General features: G+C 40.2%; 2 protein-coding genes across 2 annotated transcripts in view; one reads left to right on the top strand and one right to left on the bottom strand.

Moving 5' to 3' along the window:
* The window catches only part of celsr2 (cadherin, EGF LAG seven-pass G-type receptor 2), a 61,314-nt gene extending 53,410 nt beyond the window's left edge, over nucleotides 1-7,904 (top strand). The window contains exons 20-33 of the mRNA XM_035661390.1: nucleotides 558-876; nucleotides 1,589-1,756; nucleotides 1,870-1,993; nucleotides 2,077-2,277; nucleotides 2,368-2,542; nucleotides 2,972-3,084; nucleotides 3,393-3,475; nucleotides 4,500-4,626; nucleotides 4,721-4,831; nucleotides 5,847-5,977; nucleotides 6,074-6,159; nucleotides 6,303-6,467; nucleotides 7,118-7,318; nucleotides 7,568-7,904. Coding sequence (XP_035517283.1) covers nucleotides 558-876; nucleotides 1,589-1,756; nucleotides 1,870-1,993; nucleotides 2,077-2,277; nucleotides 2,368-2,542; nucleotides 2,972-3,084; nucleotides 3,393-3,475; nucleotides 4,500-4,626; nucleotides 4,721-4,831; nucleotides 5,847-5,977; nucleotides 6,074-6,159; nucleotides 6,303-6,467; nucleotides 7,118-7,318; nucleotides 7,568-7,794 — 2,231 coding nt within the window. The 3' untranslated portion in view covers nucleotides 7,795-7,904. The remainder of the gene's footprint in view (nucleotides 1-557; nucleotides 877-1,588; nucleotides 1,757-1,869; nucleotides 1,994-2,076; nucleotides 2,278-2,367; nucleotides 2,543-2,971; nucleotides 3,085-3,392; nucleotides 3,476-4,499; nucleotides 4,627-4,720; nucleotides 4,832-5,846; nucleotides 5,978-6,073; nucleotides 6,160-6,302; nucleotides 6,468-7,117; nucleotides 7,319-7,567) is intronic.
* Nucleotides 7,905-13,205: 5,301 nt separating this feature from the next.
* The window catches only part of dstyk (dual serine/threonine and tyrosine protein kinase), a gene marked incomplete in the record, with an annotated part of 14,353 nt that continues 10,394 nt past the window's right edge, over nucleotides 13,206-17,164 (bottom strand). Inside the window, 6 exon segments of the mRNA XM_035661393.1 lie at nucleotides 13,206-13,723; nucleotides 14,274-14,408; nucleotides 14,704-14,818; nucleotides 15,308-15,421; nucleotides 15,541-15,673; nucleotides 16,286-16,442. Of these exon segments, the coding sequence (XP_035517286.1) occupies nucleotides 13,536-13,723; nucleotides 14,274-14,408; nucleotides 14,704-14,818; nucleotides 15,308-15,421; nucleotides 15,541-15,673; nucleotides 16,286-16,442 (842 nt within the window).

Raw genomic sequence — 17,164 nt, 5'->3', positions numbered from 1 at the left:
AAAAGGTGATGTTTTCAAATATCTTGTTTTGTCTGACCAACAGTCCAAAACCCCAAAAATATATCACAGAAAACAAGACAAATATCAAATCCTCACAACTGAGAAGCCAGAACTAGGGAATGTTTGACATTTTTACTTATTGTTCAAGCTCTGATAGCAAAAACATCAAATGTTGCAACATTTATCAAGAACAAATGTAAAAAAAAACAAACATATATATTGACATTTAAATGAAAGCAATTCATGCCTGTGTGGAGAAGGCTTTGAAAAGGCACCGACCACTAGTAGAGAGATAACATTTACAGAAAATACTGTATAAATCAACTGTTTAATGGTTGATTGAATGTTGATGACTTAGAGAAGTGTATTTGACTTGGGGAGTTTCTGAGTATTTCTGTAATCCTGATCAGAGGTCGTTGTGAGCTACAGAACAACCCTGGAGATGTGTCTTTAACTCAAGGACACTTAAACAGCGGAGGTGTTAACAGAGACTCCAGAGGTTCCCATCTTCAACAGCAGAGCTCTCTGACTCCGCCTGTGTGTGTTTTTATCCACAGTCATCTCCGTGGATCGTCTAAAAAAGATGAATTTTGCCGGAGCCAAACTCCCGCGGTACCAGTCCCTGAGGGGTCCTCGTCCTGCGGACCTGGAGACGGCCGTCACGCTCCCTGATTCAGTCTTCCAACCCCCTGTTGACACCAAGGGCCACAGACACCTGGATGTCTTCCCAGAGTCCTTGCTGAGGAACCGCTCAGCCAACAGGAAAAAACGCCACCCTGACGACAGCCAGCAGGACGCCATCGCCAGTGTGATCATCTTCCACAGCCTGGCCGCGCTGTTACCAGAGAGCTATGATCCTGACAAGAGAAGTCTGCGGTAAGAAAGATAATAAACTGAAGCACAGTGAAAATTAAATGCTTAAAGGTCCAGTGTGTAACATTTATTATTTCTATTGGCAGAAATGGAATATAATATTCATATGTATGTTTACATGTTTACACGTATGTTACACTTGGAATGGGAGAGTAAAGTAAGGGGGTTGTAATCTGCTGCTAAATCCTACACACTGGACATTTGAGTATTTTAATAGGTCATTTTTGCACTGATAGTTCAGAATCTTAACTACTCTGCCACCTGGACGTCTCAAGCATTTTAATTTGATGCAAAGGATTTCTTAAACAATCCCCCATGAAATCCAAATGCAGAGACTTCTGTGAATAAATATATATATATATAACTTTGATCCAGATTTTTTTAACTGATCTATTTTGGCTGGTAGACCTTAGTTTCAAATATCTTAGTTTTTTCTTTTTAAATAAACTTTTTTTCAAAATAAATTGAAAGCTGAAAGTTATAGTATGTCAGACATTGCAGAGCTGATCTCGACTCGCAGGAGTTTTTACAATAGCTCTTAGTTTTTGATTTGATTTGATTAAATTAAATTTGTATTATTTGACATCTTAAATATATACATTAATACACAAAAATGGCGAAGATAACACAAAAATGTTTCTCTTTCCAGGAAAGTTTTAGTTTTAATTTAAAAAGGCCCTATGATGTCCATGATATAATACATTTTTTTCATTAGGGTGCCAAAGCGTCCGGTCATCAACACACCGGTGGTCAGTATCACCGTCCACGACAACGACGAGCTGCTGCAGCATACACTGGACAAACCCATCACTGTGCAGTTCCGCCTGGTCACCACTGAGGAGCGCTCCAAACCCATCTGTGTCTTCTGGAACCACAGCATACTGTGAGTACAACACACACACAGACACACAAACACACACACACACACACACACACACACACACACAGCTGAAACTTATCCTCACATTGTTCTCTGGTCGTTGTGTTTTATGTCAGTGGTGGGAACGGCGGCTGGTCGGCGAAGGGCTGCGAGGTGGTTTTCAGAAACAGCACCCACATCAGCTGTCAGTGTTATCACATGACCAGCTTCGCCGTGCTCATGGACATCTCCAGGAGGGAGGTGAGTGACACTAAAACCTTTTTTTTAACTTAACCATAACCGCACATATCAAAAACTTCTCTAACTCGTCATGTTTGTGTCAGAACGGAGAGATTCTGCCGATCAAAATCCTGACGTGGAGTACAGTCGGAGTGACGCTGGGCTTCCTCTTCCTCACCACGATCTTCCTCCTCTGTCTGAGAGCCATGCAGTGCAACAAGACGAGTATAATCAACAACGGAGCCACCGCTCTCTTCCTCTCCGAACTCATCTTCATCCTGGGCATCAACCAGGCAGACAACCCGGTAATCAATTAGTTTCTGTTCCATCTGTTTTACTTAATTGATAATGTTTCCTTTCGTCTCTTAATGTTTTAATCTCCCCGCTGTTTGCAGTTTGTGTGCACGGTCATTGCCATCCTGCTGCACTTCTTCTACCTCTGCACTTTCTCCTGGCTCTTCCTGGAGGGGCTGCACATCTACCGCATGATCAGCGAAGTGCGAGACATCAACTATGGACCCATGAGATTCTACTACCTGATTGGCTGGGGAGTGCCCGCCTTCATCACAGGTATGAACCCTCAAACGAAAAGCAGCAACTACTCAACACTGTCACGCCAGTTATATAAATGAACTTATAGATACATAAAATGTAACGTAACTCAGAGAAAATCAGGTCACCTTTTTTAACATATTATTATTAATTTATTTTTTTATTTATTCATAGCAGTTTTCAAAACGTATCTTACAACTGTAGCTGCAGGAATTAGACAAGAAACGAACAAGAATAATGCAACAAACAAAACACCCCAAAAAAGTAAAAAAAAAAAGAAAACAAAAAGTGATTAAATAATAAGAACTGATGGATTTGCCTGGTAATGCAATGAAAACATCAACAAAAGGAAAACAATCGTTCCATTTACAGGCTCACAAACATACTGTTAATACCATATATGTGACTGTCTGATGCTACTGTCTGTCTGTGTGTGTCTGTCTGCAGGTCTGGCAGTGGGACTGGACCCTGAAGGCTACGGGAACCCAGATTTTTGTTGGCTGTCTATGTACGACACTCTCATCTGGAGCTTTGCTGGACCCATCGCCATGGTAGCGTCGGTGAGTCCCTGCAGAACATATGATACACCTTTAAAAGCAGAAGATAAAGTGGTTTGTTTTCCACTCTATTCATGGGTTATCTAGTCTTTAGCAATGCAGTGGTCCATGTCACATGCCGACTCATGGTGATCTCATCAGAGCGCACATGTTGTTACAGTGAACACGCCCGTCACTGTTCGAATGAAATCACCGTCAGCAGGTGTATGAGTTTACTCAAACATCAAACCGTGAAGGGAAAGTTCAGACAGAAAAATGAGTTCGATGTTTCTCCTGCCTTGTTGTGATGCACTTTGATGTCGTGTCCACAGATGAACATCTTCCTGTACATCCTGTCGTCCAGAGCCTCCTGCTCACTGAGGCACAACAACATTGAGAAGAAACAGCCTCGTGTGTGAGTGTCCCAACAGTTTCATCAAATATAACACTGTTCAGTGGTGGGAAATTCCCAGCATAAAACTTTCTAATCAAACCAGTAAAACATGACCAGCAACCACTTAGAGGATGTCAATAATGGAATTCCTATCAGCTATTAATAACAATGACATCAGATCTGACCTTAAAGAAGAAACAGCAGATGTACTAGTGTGGAACTTTATTAACAACAAATCTACAGCGCGAGCACAAAATAAATCTAAACAATATGTTTTTATCCAACTATAGTTTTGTGAATGCAGCCTTTCCTCTAAATCTTCACAGTGGCGGCCAAGCAAAATTTAATGAATTTAGTCTGGAAAAACTGCTTCTTCCTGTCACAGCCAACAAACAAGCTGTCTGTGTCGTCTCTTATTTGTTTAAAAATTTAAACTTATGACATAGTCCAACTAAAAAATGTCCTTCTTGCTCTCAAATGCACAAAATCAGCACAGCCGGAGATAATCGCAAGAACTGATTTTACAACAAGGCTGAAACATCAGAGCAGAAATTATTAGTTGATATAAAAATGTAACATATTCTACTGAAACTGAATAAATTGATTTCTGCCTTTTAGTCAAACATAACCAGACAACTGACTCACTCTGGGCTATGCATAGTTGTGATTTTCTCACTATTTTTGACATTTCATAGACCACGATTAATCTGCAAATGACTGGAAAACTTAAAGAAATATCCTCTTATTGTTTACACTAGATTAAAAGATTGATTTGTCATGTACAGTCCGCAGTGAAAGTTACCCTCTCCATAAATTGTACATAGTTACAATAAAATGGGGCTTTTAAAGGGCTAAACAATGTTCAGGATCACAGCTCTCTTTGAGACAATGTGCTGCTCTGTTCCTCCTGATGTTGGCTTCAGTGCATTCTGGCTGCTTTATCATCAAGCTCCATCTTCAGATCAGTGAATGCACTGAAATCATCCTGACAGCTCCTCAATAACTCTTCTCTGTTTTCTCCCTCATGTGATTTCTCATTCTGCAGCTCGGGCCTGAAGACTGCAGGTGGCGTTCTCTTCCTGGTTTCAGTCACGTGTTTTCTGGCGCTCCTCTCCGTCAACAGCGACATGATCATCTTCCACTACCTGTTCGCTGGGTTCAACTGTGTGCAGGTGAGCCCTCCAGTTCACTCCAACATCAGTTTGAAAGGTGGATTTCTGTCGTTTTTTCTGACCCTCTTCTTCTCTTCTGTCATCCAACCTCCAGGGTCCCTTTGTTTTCTTCTTCCGCATTGTCTTCAATAAAGAAGCAAGGAATGCCATGAAATACTGCTGCAGCCGCAAGCGCCCGGATCATATGATCAAATCCAAGGCCTCTGTGAGTCCCTCGCCACAAACCCAGAGAATGCTCCATTCAGTCAGACACCTCTGGGATCAGCTTTAGTTACATGTTGGGAGCTTTTCCCAAACAAACCCACTCAAACTGCTGACTCGTATACGTCACATCTTCTGTAATGATGTCAGACCAGGCAGTTAATATATTTATATCATTATTACAACATCTGTTTCCAAAAACCGGAACCTACCTCCAGTCAACTTTGTGACCTGTTTTTATAGGTTACGTTTTTAGTAGAAACCAATGAGCTTGAGCCTGATATAGAAGCAAATAGAACAAATAGTTTGAATTAATTAACAGCTAATTGTAAAATGTAATAACCACTGAACATTAATGTTAAAATAAATACCACAGTCTATTAAAACCACCTGTCTAGGTCAAAGGTGCCTAATTGGACTCCCAAAACTGAAACTTAATGGCGGGCCACGGGACAAATGCAAAAAGTGTCACTCTGCCCGCTGTGCTGCTGTAGTGATCCTACATATTTAAAGATCAGAATCAGAATCAGAATCAGAAATACTTTAATATTTCTTTTTTTTCTTTTTAAGATCTTTTTTATCCTACAAAAGCAGCACAAACAGTGATTTATATTAAAAAATGTTTTTGTATTTTTTAAGTTTTTTCTTCTATAAATATCTGGTGGGCCCCACTGTGGGTTGCTCTGATCCAGAGCTAAAAGTAAAAAAAAAATCAAGTTGCTCAATTTTTTCAAAATGAAAATCGCACATGAAAATACACAAAACAAGGTTTTTTACAGAAAATATTAAACATTACGTATTAATTAGTGATTAATAAATGTAGGTGTTTATTTGCTTCTTTTCTTCAGTTGGTTGAGAGTCAGAGAGAAAGTTTTAAACTTCCCTAGCTCACACATTATTGACTTTGGTGTTTTCATGGGATTTGTTGACAATAAGAAGATATAGAATAACACCAGTCCTTTAAGCATTTTTTTTTCTTACAACGCTAATATTTCCTCTCCTCGTCTTTGTATATGCAGGGCTACAAATGCAACACAAACTACATGGACGGCCGGTTGTATCACCTTCCCTTTGGAGACTCCAGTGTGTCTCTGAACGGCACCATGCAGAGCGGCAAGAGCCAGCAGAGCTACGTGCCATTTGTCCTCCGGTAAAATGAAATAATGTGGAAATTAAAGACTGACATGCAGAATTACATGGCAGAGGGACAGGAGCAGCTGGTAACTGATTTCTTGTGTCTTTTCAGGGACGACGGGTTAAGTAACAGTCAGGCGCACATCGCTCTGAACGACCACACGTCACTCTTCCATGAGACTAAAGAGCACTTGGATGGTACTTTTTCTCATTCTCATTCCTGTGGCTCCCCTTTTCCTGTCTATCTTCAGCTGTCCTTTCCAATAAAAACCCCCAAAACTATATTTAAAAAACCTGTATTGATTGGTACGACAATATCTCTCCTCTCCGTCTGCGTGTAGATCGTGACAGCGACTCAGACAGCGACCTGTCTCTAGAGGATGACCAGAGCGGTTCCTACGCCTCCACACACTCCTCCGACAGCGAGGACGAGGAGGGTCCACTCCCCCCGGAGGAATGCTGGGAAAACCTGGCATCTAATGTGGGCAAGAGACCACAACCACACGGTATGGAAGCTCATCTAAACCCATCCCCAGTATGTGCTTCTCATGTTTCATCACTACATTTAAGTCACAGCGTCAGAATGCTTCCTGCTGTCCTGAAGGTATTTCTCAAATCCTAAAAGACTCTTTTAACCATCTGGATGGAAAAATATCCCATGTGTTGCATGACATAAACTTCAGAAATCAATTACAAAAAGTTATTATTAGTGATATTGACGTTTGTTTCCAATATCTTTTATTTTCTTACAAAATCATGTGTATAAGTTTGCCTGTGTTTCACCCAAACGAGCAAAGATGACAAACATGTAAAAAAAAATCTTGTTTATTGTGAAACAGATATTTCTTCATCCAGATGGATAGAAGAGTCCTTGAGGACTAGAAATACTTTCAGTTTAAGTGTCGTTAAGCTCTGGGTTAACACATTGGGTTAAGTTCCAATTTTTTTGGCAGAAAATTGGATGTGTGACTCGAATGCAATTGTAAAACGTGAGGCACAAACTGGGGCTGATCTCATATCGCCTCTAAGGAGCACAAACACCTGCCAGTGTTACAGCTGCAACGCCACACACTAGTGGAGAGTAAACCCATTAGGGTTCTCTTCAGGTTAATTCCATATAAAACATTTTAATTAATTCTTTGTTTCTGTTTTTCAGACAACAGTTTGAGTAAAATGTACTGGCCTGGAGATTATGCAGGTGACGGCGAGTTCGCAGGTTCAGACAGACTGAAGCTGGACACCAATGCAGAAATGAGTCTTGGCCGCGATGGCCGGACGTTATTAGACAGCAGGACGCAGGACGCCATGACGGTGCTGCTGCCCAGTCTGCCAAACCTCAACAGCCACCCTCACAAAGGTAAAGTTGAGCCCCATGCAAACCTGCAGGAGTTAAATATATTGTCAACAAATTAATATTAATAATTAATTAACTATTCCATTGCCATGAGGTGGTTTCACCTGGTCTGAGTGATTCTGCTTCTTGTATTTATTGTTTCAAGATAATGACACAAGAGAAACAGCAATATTATGATTATTATATGTGATTTTTTTTATTTTTCCCTGTCTGTTTTCATAAAAAAAAACATCTTGTCTTTATCCGGTGCAGGAATCCTGAAGAAGAAGCAGCTTTCTCCGATTGTAGAGAGAAACGGTCTCAACCGCATCCACAATGAACTCTGTGAAAACGCCCCCGGCACGGCGTCTCCGCAGGACTCCTCGTCTAGCGACAGTCGGGTCCGTCCGGCTAAACCCAGCCTGCCAGATCAGCTGAACGGTGTTGCCATGAGCATCAAGGCGGGGACGGTGGACGGTGACTCATCAGGATCAGAGTGAGTTGAGACCCACACAAATAAATATCAAACAGTATCATGTAAAGTGTTTTCTACCTGTGAGCGTGTCCAGTGTCGTGTCACTGTGTGTCACTGAAGTCATTCAGTGTTTGTTCAAATGTCTGCGTCAAACTACGATTTGTGTCGACCGTCCTCAGTGATTGTTGTTTTCATTGCTTGTAGTCTGTCTCATTTCCACCTAATTATCTTAAATGTTAAAGTTAAACCAAATGAAGACAGCACACATCCTGCTATTACCCCCAACCACAGCGTGGAGGGATCCTCTACAGTTTAATAACGCTGATTTAATCGGACCCAAACGTGTAGTGATAAAGCAACAAGAAAGACTCTTCTAAGAACAAAGTGTGTAGGATTAATTACAATAATCTTTCTAATTTATACTCACTGCTCATGTAACACACAGATGTTTCTACAGTCATCCATCCTTTACTTCATTGTGGACAATCAGCTCCAGTTTTTTATCATTGTTTCAGGGCTGTTTATTACAGTAAATATGTTTGGTTATAGCTGACTTATTGCTTCTATAAACTGAAATATATCAGTGTGTTACCAGGTACTGTTTGATATTTCTGGATACTAAAGCAAATACGATACCCTAGTTTCAGTATTAATAGCCACAACACTTTTTTGATACACTACTTTAAGAAATTTAAATCTATTTTAAAAAACAAAAACAATTATAGTATGTGACTAAATATAAGCAGCTGTTCAAGAACTTAAACAGTCTGATTAAAGAAAGTTAGAAGATTTATAATCTGACATTTTATGCCAACATTCGATACTTAAAAGGTTTTGATTCCCTGTACTATGAACACATTTTAGAAGATAGAAGCCAAGAGAGTTAGAAGAGAGACTATTTTAAACACCCTGTTGTGTTGTTTGGCACTGAACGAGGATGGTGAAGTTTCCTTTAACTGCTCTAACTTTTGTATGAAAAGCTGCACACAGCGTCCAATATGAAGAAAATGGTGAGATTAAAGCTCAGCTACTGTATGAGCGACTGCAGATGAGTATAAAGGAGGACAGGAGGCACTAAAATAGATGTCTGGTTAGGACATGAAGATGTGCACGTATATTTACTTAAAGGCAATTTTGAATTCTCAATTTTTGAAATACAGCTGATCTTATTTACAGTTGAAACATAAATTGTAGTTTACTAATGCTAATTCTTTGCTCCTTCTCTCTCTCTCCAAAAAATCATAGATTTTTATTCTTTAATTTTATCCCATGAAGCTCTGATCCTCATTTAAAACAATCAGGATCACTGTCTTCAGATCGGTGCATCATTTTAGCCTCCGTCACCTATCTCAACCTGTATGTGTGTGTCTGTGTGTGTTTGTCCGTGTGTGTGTGTGTGTTTCGTCACCTCATGTTTTTTCTTTTATGTTTGTGTTTCTCGTGTTGCGCTGCATTCATCATCAACACATTCCTCTCCATCCATCCTAAATCCAACCACCATCTCCTCCTCCTCTCCATCCCATGCACCCACCCTGTTCTTCCCAGCAGCCACGAACCACGCACCATCGCTCGACCGCGCTGACGGGAGGGCGTGTGTCTTTGCAGTCATGAGCTCCTCCTCAACACCTGACCTTGCAAACAGGAAGCACCCGGACTTCCTTAGAAGGTAAAAAAGTGAAAATAGAAGGAATTCCTCTCGTCATCACGACCCTCTGAATAAAGAGTTGTTTGTGTGTGTAAGTGTGTATGTGTGTATGTGAGTTCATACACGTGTGCCAAACCTCAGGAGTCACTGCACTGACCCGGGCTCACGCACACCGACAGAACGAGTCTCACTCTCCCTTTAAAGAAATCATTTTGTTTACATACTTGAAGCAATGCACTTTTTTTTAAATTAACTGCCTAGATTTGTTGGCAGTCGCTTCTTTTTTTTTTTTTTTTTGTTCCAGGATATATATTATGTTTTGAAGACTGTGGAACACACAATGTTTTTTTTTTTTTGGGTGGGTCATTTTAGTTGTAGACTTGCAAACATTCAGGGAAACTCATTTTTTTTCATGCATAACTACTTTGTGACATCTTCCTGGTTTGCCTGCTTACGTTGTTACTGTTGGAGCTGTAAGTGTTTGTGCCACTCTGAGGTTTGAGGAGTCCAGACTCAGGTTTATGAGTTACTTTACACACCTGAAATGTCCAAGAGGCACAAAAAAAACGGTCGAGTGCTGGTCGTTCACAGCCGCAGAGGCTCTCCATGGATTTTTGAACTTGAAAACGAGGAAGAACGAATGGCTGAATCTGCCTGGTGATGGATGCTCTGTATAAGCTATTTCTCATTAATGAAGGATGTTTCCAGAGGCAGCAGCTGTTCACTGCTGCACAGACTCACAGCCTCGCTCAGCCATCGGGGCCCCTCCTGCCCTGAAACCTGCATGTGCAGACCTAAAAAGGACTCAAAGGACTTTTGATACATCTTTTTTTTCTGTTTTTGTAAATCACTGAGAGCACATTTTTTATGGACGTTAAAAGCGCTCTCATTTTTTTTCATCATTTTACCTGAAGGATGAACGCATTCATTCGGAGTTCAGTGACTAAACAGCTGTATTTTATAGGTTAGCTACGGAGCTTTTTGTCGTTTGTAAAATAATGAAATACATGCGGAATTGTGCTGTAATACTATTTGAGCTGTAATCCATTTTTACTGTACAGAGTGGCCTGTAAATGAATCAAGGACATATCTTTAAATGTAAGTAAATATGTAAACCTCCCTGTTTTTAGGAATCGCTCGATACTCTGTGAGAGGAAATATCTTTTATCTTAGTTACTACTTTCAGTCAAATTGATGTGATATTTGTGGATGCCATTTTACCAACCATATGAATTTAATGTATAAGTTCCATGCCATAAGAATCAACACTACCAGGTCAATCATATCAACTCTGGTATCCCAACAGAGAATTGTCTCTTTTACTCTGCCGCTCCTGTTTTTACTGATTAAACTGTTTTCTACCATTTCCATCTTACCTCAAGTTTTTATTAGTGCCAAGTCAAATAACTTTTTTAAACCGTCTGTTTTTTTCTCCTGTATGTGTTTTGCATTTCAGCCGATATCGAGGTGCATCTTGCTACTGTACAAGTGGAATAATCACACATTAAAGGGACCAGGTTACAGACTTTTATTATAGAAATAAAAGCCTGTTTATGTCGAAAAATTATGTTCACTCGAATCTGTTGTTTCCCAGCTGGTGGTTAAAGTTCAACACTTTGGGAATTTCACTTTCTGGCAGATTGTAACATTAAATATGAAGGTACAGCCAGCAGTTAGTTAGCTTAGCATACAGTCTGGAAACAGGGGAAACCGCAAGTCTGGCTATGTCCAAATTTAACAAAATCCACCTACCAGCACCTCCAATTAACACATATCTCATTTGTTGAATCTGCACAAAAAACAGATGTATAAAAACTACAGTTTGCAGTTTTGTGCTGGACTATTTCTTGGCCCGGGAGCGATCCATTCCTGGAGTCAGCACCAAGAAGCAGTCACATAACTACGAGCATTAGTAAGCTCAGTGGTGATGAAAGGCTGATTTTGTTACTGTTGGACAGAGCCATTTGCTGTATTAGTCAAAGCTGTAGTGACACACAGGAGTGTCTTGATTTCACTAAACTTCAACAAGTAAAAGACAGTTTCAATGGTGGTATCATTGTGTTTCTGCTCTCAGAGGGGAATCTGCTAGTAGCACGTTTAATATAGCCCAATAAGATAAATTAACATTTTTACAACGGCTGCCAGAAACTGGGTTGTTGCGTTGAAAATGAAAGAATAAATGAAAACCAAACACTAAGCTCATCGTGGAAAAATTATTTAAGTTTAAATTATTAAATATTCTACTCAGTTTGGTGTACAATTAGAAGGAACACATTTTTTCACTTGTTTTAGGAAGTATACTCATTTGCTTTCTTGCTGAGAGTTTGATTATAAGATCAATATCACTCATATCTGTTAGTTCAATATGAAGCTACAGCCGGGACACAGCTAGGTGAGTTTGGCAAGTCTAGAAACAGAAGGCCAGGTAACAAAATCTGTAATCAAAGTTAAACCGTTTTCACATTTCCAGTCTTTATGCTAAGCCTACTGTCTCCTGGCTTTATTGCTATTTTTTTTAAAGAAATACCTTTTCCAATATTCTCAGCCATACACACAATGGCCGAGAGGGTTTGATTGAGGGACAACCTAAAGTATTTAAATCTGAGAAATGGGGGTTGGCTGGGTGGTCCAGATATTAGCAGGACTTTGAGTTGAGTCACTGGTCAGTGTCGATGTGTCAGTGGAGAGTTCAAACTACTGCTTGTGTCCAGCAATCTGTTTAAAGTACAAGCAAGGGAAGGGACTAGGCGTTAAAAAAAAAAAATCACTAGGTGGTGACAAGCTCTTCACAACCAGTTATTTATTCCTTCTGCTGAGCTCAGCTGGTTCTGAAACGGAAACAAAGTCCACATTTAATTAAACATCATTCTCACAAATGCATTAGCAGAGTGTGTATAATGATTACTTTCATTACTAATTTATGAACTAATACTTCTTCTCTTCTCTTAAATAATTAATAAACCATTAAGAATGTATAAATATTTAATTACCAATTATTTTGTATAACCGCCTTTTAATTAAGTACTCATCAAGCACTAGATGTTAGAGTAATAAAACTGCACTTACATTACAGAACAGGCTTCAAATTCTCCAACGTTGCCATCACACCGAAGTTACCGCAGCGACTGAATGTACATATGCTCAGGTTTTGTTACAAAGTGCACAGTATTATCCCTTTTTCCTCTTTATTAGACAGGGTAGTGGAAGATAGACAGGAAAGGGGGTAGAGAGGGAGAGAGAGAGTGGGGATGACACGCAGCAAAGGCCCACAGGTCAGACCTGAACCCACAGGCCGCTGCAGCAAGGACTCTGTACGCTGTATGTCGGGCACCAGCTCTTCCAGGTGAGCCTCAAACTTGATTTATTACTTGAAACTTAAACTTTGCCATTTCCAAACATTTGTAATGTTTAGAGCAGTGATTTCCAATGTAAATCTGAGCCACCACGAGAGATTTACAGGAAAGAAAGGCAGGAAGGAAAGAATAATTTTGCTACGCTGAACTGTTTATTTTTCCGGCTTCCGGCGAATTAGGAACTACTGAAAAATCGAATCTCTTAAGGTTTCTGAAATTAGTCAAACAAAACAAGGGTCTTGTTTGAATGAGTCACAAGGCAAAAAGATTTGGAACCACTGATTTAAAAAATAATGTTAAAATCTTCAGTAATAAACTAACAATTATGACACGATAGTGTGTTGTAACAGATCATTTTATTAAAAAAAGATGTATTTGTATAGATGCAGAAATGTTCAGTTTAAATACAATCTAAAATTAATCTTTCATATATTTATATTTTTTTCATAACACTGGGAATGGACTACTTTTAAAACAATTTGCATCTAGTAATAATCCTACGACCGAGTAGCAATTAGCACAGGAGCTACGATGGAAGCATATTGTAGAGTTTGTATACAAATACACAGACAAAGCACAAACAATAAAACACACATATTTGCAAACTTCTGGTCTGTATCAACTCTTCATAAATAACGTAAATCCAACAACTGTGAACAATGAGGACATTATTCATTGGTCACCTGTTCTTCTCCGTTCCTCATAAATACAAAATACTTTCCTGATCAGAATTCCTATCACACGTGTGTTAGTTTGTCTGGAGTGTTTTCAGTTTGAGTCCTCGAGGCTGCTACTTTTCTGTTCTGAGCCACAGTTGCAGAGTCGGCGCACGATGCTTTGCAGGCTGGGCTCCACGATACCGAGCAGGGGCCTCTGGGAAGGGTCCCCGTTCCAGCAGGCCTCCATCAGCTGCCAGCATTCCTCATCGAAACTGGGCAACCGCTCGGGTCTGGCTCCTGGGGGCGACGTGGAGACAAGTGAGACAGACAGAAACAGTTTCCTCAGATAGTGAACATAAAGGCTTCCTGTGTGAAGACTGACGTGTCTTCTGAGGGAACTTTTCTATCAACCGGAGAGTCTCTGTGCGCTTCCAAGGGGACTTTGATAGTAGATACGTGATTTTAACATGAAAGCTAAACTACTATCAAATCCATCTCTGGGAATAAACTGTCAAAGGAAGAAATCTATAAACCATCAAATCATTTTGTCATGGATCTATAAATAAACACATTAGAAGCATTAAAGTGTCACCAGACCACGATTTCCCCACGTGGATCCGTATAACACTGATGATGCCAATTGACTTCACCAAAATTGTCCAATTAATAGGTAACCTGTTACTCTACCAACGTCATGTTTACCGCTGCTGGATCGTTTGTAAAACAATCAGCGTGAACGCAAACCCAACTACAACTCAAAGGCAACAATATAGGTTTTGTTTACTTATTCCAGACCTAACAAACAGAATTACAGGTGTGAAAGTGACCGTAGTGGGGTTTTTTGTACCTTTTTTAACGTTGTTCCAGAGTTGGTCCTTACTGGAGCACTTCTCAAAGGCTTCTGGGAGTTTCACTGAACCAGTGCAGAGGTACCAGAAAAGGATCCCGAAGGCGTAGACGTCCACAGAGTTATCATACTTTCCTGCGAGGAGAAGAGTCAGAATGAAAAGGAAACCTTAAAAAAGGCTGACATAGAACATTCCTGCACAGTTAGGCAACATTTCGTCATATGATGTAATGACAAATTTATCTTCTGATAACATTGTGTACGTAAAAGGTCACGTAATGGGTTTACTGAAAGAATATGACTTAATATTTTGTCAGCCACTAGTAGCTGCTTGTTCAGATAGTTCTGACCAATTGAACAGTTTTAAGTTGTAAATCAGGAGCTACTTTATGATGAAATGATTGACCATGTGACTGCTCAGTCTTCGTACCTGTAAACAGCTCTGGAGCCATGTGGATCGGGGTTCCAACGATGCTGCCAGACATCATGGCCTCTGGTTTACAGAAGCCCAGGTCAGTGATCTTTGCACGGTTTTGTTTGTCCAACTAGAAAATGAATGTTCAATGCTTGTTAGACCATATAGCAAATAAAATAGAAAAAGAAATACACAGTGTAGGTGCTCAATCATCTATATGTCCATGTTTATATCTACAATGTCTACAGCTACTTTAAAAACTTGTTCACAAAGTTTGACCATTTCTGAGGGTTGACAGTTGCATCCTGATGGGTCCAGCTTCTGTGTTGAAGTCCTTCAGACCAAGACTTTGCAGTGAAAATATACCTTTTTCACTGCAGACATTTTGAATGGTCATAGCGGGAAAATCAAAGTAGACACCATTTTTGTTACGTGTCACAGTGAGCCGTGCCAGTGAGCCAGCGTGCACAACACTAGGACCCTGGAACTAGCTCATCTATATGCAAGGCAGTCTTTTTAATGTTAACAGTTACATCTTTGTTCTTCCTGCTGTGACATTTCTGCTGTTAAAAAGGTCTAGTGAGTAAAACGTGTAAACTATTAGTTTTTCTCAACTTACCAGGACATTTTTTAGCTTTATGTCTCTGTGCAAGAGGCCCTGACTGTGCAGGAAGCGGATCCCCTCCACCACATCCAGAGCGATCTGAAGTCTCTCCCTCAGTGATAGACCAGCCTGAAAGAGATGGAGTAAGAAAGGGAAAGGAGACTTAACTGGAAGTGTTTGAGTGAGGTGGATGATTACAGTGCTTTACCTATAAAACAATAACACATCTCTATGCATTATCAAGTCACCTTTAGGCCTGTATAGAGGTCTCTGTGCAGTCGCTCCATGATGAGCAGAACAGCGATGCTGGAGCCGCCTCCGTAGGTGTGATCTATCACAGAGCCGTGCAGGTCGACGAGCCGCTCGTGCTTGGGCAGAGTCCTGAAGCAATACACATGCAAAGGAGACGGAAGGAAAATATTTCAGTCATATGACCATAAAATAATCACTTTTGATGTCACAGTACATTAACGTATGTTTGTTCACAATAAGGCAGCCTCAGTCCCGCATCACATTAGTAGATGCATCAAGGCACAAAGACATGGCGCCTGCAGGTGGAGAGTCAGAAAATGAAAAGGGTAAGAAAGATAGCAGATAAAACATGGCAAGAGATATGATGCCGTTTTCCATAGTTGTTTTACAAAGACAAACAATGTTAAGACACCTTAAAATGCTGACATGCATGGAAACGCCTCAAGGCTTCAACAGTCAAAACTATTTCTTGATATACTGGGTGGAGATTTAATAAGGCAACTGTCATGTCCACTGAAAAATCTGCTTCTCAAGCTGCTCACACTTGAAATTTCCAATGCACACCTTGTGACTGTCAGTAAAATGCACTGCCAGCTGTGATGAGTGTTGGGTTTTGTACCTGTGGCAGTTACACGTGAAGAATTAAATAACTTTTGAGACAAACAGCTACTGGGGTCATGCCAGAGCAGCTGTCTGTACAAGTCTGTGTGTGTAATGTTTTACACAATCTTATTAACTCACCTTGTGTAGTGAAATTCCAAAGCCAGGTCGTTCCAGTGTTTATCATCAGGCGGTACCACTGACTTTAAAGCACACGGGTAGCGTCCTCCCCAGCTGTCACACAAGTACACAACTCCGTACTGCCCACGACCCAACTCTCGTCCGAGTTTAGGTTTGCCTGTCAGAAAACAATGCAGTCATTATTTAAATGTCTGAACACATGTTGCAGGGTTAAAAAGAGGTCTGTATCGTACACTGGCATGGTGAGGTTTGATACTGTGACTAGGTCTGAATTTATTAACCTTAATTTAGGTGGATATTGTCTTTCTAAATGACATATTCTTAAAGTGCCCCACCACTCAAAAATGTGTTTTGCTTATTGTTACTCTGCTTGGATGTTTAACCTTCACTGTGCAGAGTAATGTATGTGCAAAGTTTGACACTAGAAGACTGTTTTCACATTCATCTGCTGAAGAGGGAAAGTATCTCTGAGCTCGCCTGAAACCGAATGATGACATAGGAGGCATCTAATGTAGTAGCTAAACTTTTAAAATAGGAATGTAACAATACATCGCGAGACAGTTAAAGGTCTGGTGTGTAGGATTTAGTGGCATCTAGCGGTGCAGTTTCAGATTGCAACTCACTCGCTTCACCCTCAACTTCCAAATGTGAAGGAGAAACTACAGTGGCTGCAGAGTTTGTATTTGACAGTGGGCGGGAAGGAGTAGATGTAGTATTTTTTTATGAGAATTTCTCACTTGGTTATTGAACTTTACACATTATTTAAAGCAGAATATTTCTAGTTTTCTAGTATTTTTAACATATTTTGGAGATATTTAATACAAAAGATACAGCTTCTCAAATAAAAAAAAAATTTTTTTTGCAGAACTGTAAGCAGAC

Source organism: Morone saxatilis, unplaced genomic scaffold (assembly GCF_004916995.1).
Source record: "Morone saxatilis isolate NCDOM2014 unplaced genomic scaffold, NCSU_SB_2.0 Contig18, whole genome shotgun sequence".
Taxonomy (NCBI): domain Eukaryota; kingdom Metazoa; phylum Chordata; class Actinopteri; family Moronidae; genus Morone; species Morone saxatilis.
Note: the sequence above shows the minus strand (reverse complement) of the source record. Positions and strands in the feature narration are given on the sequence as shown.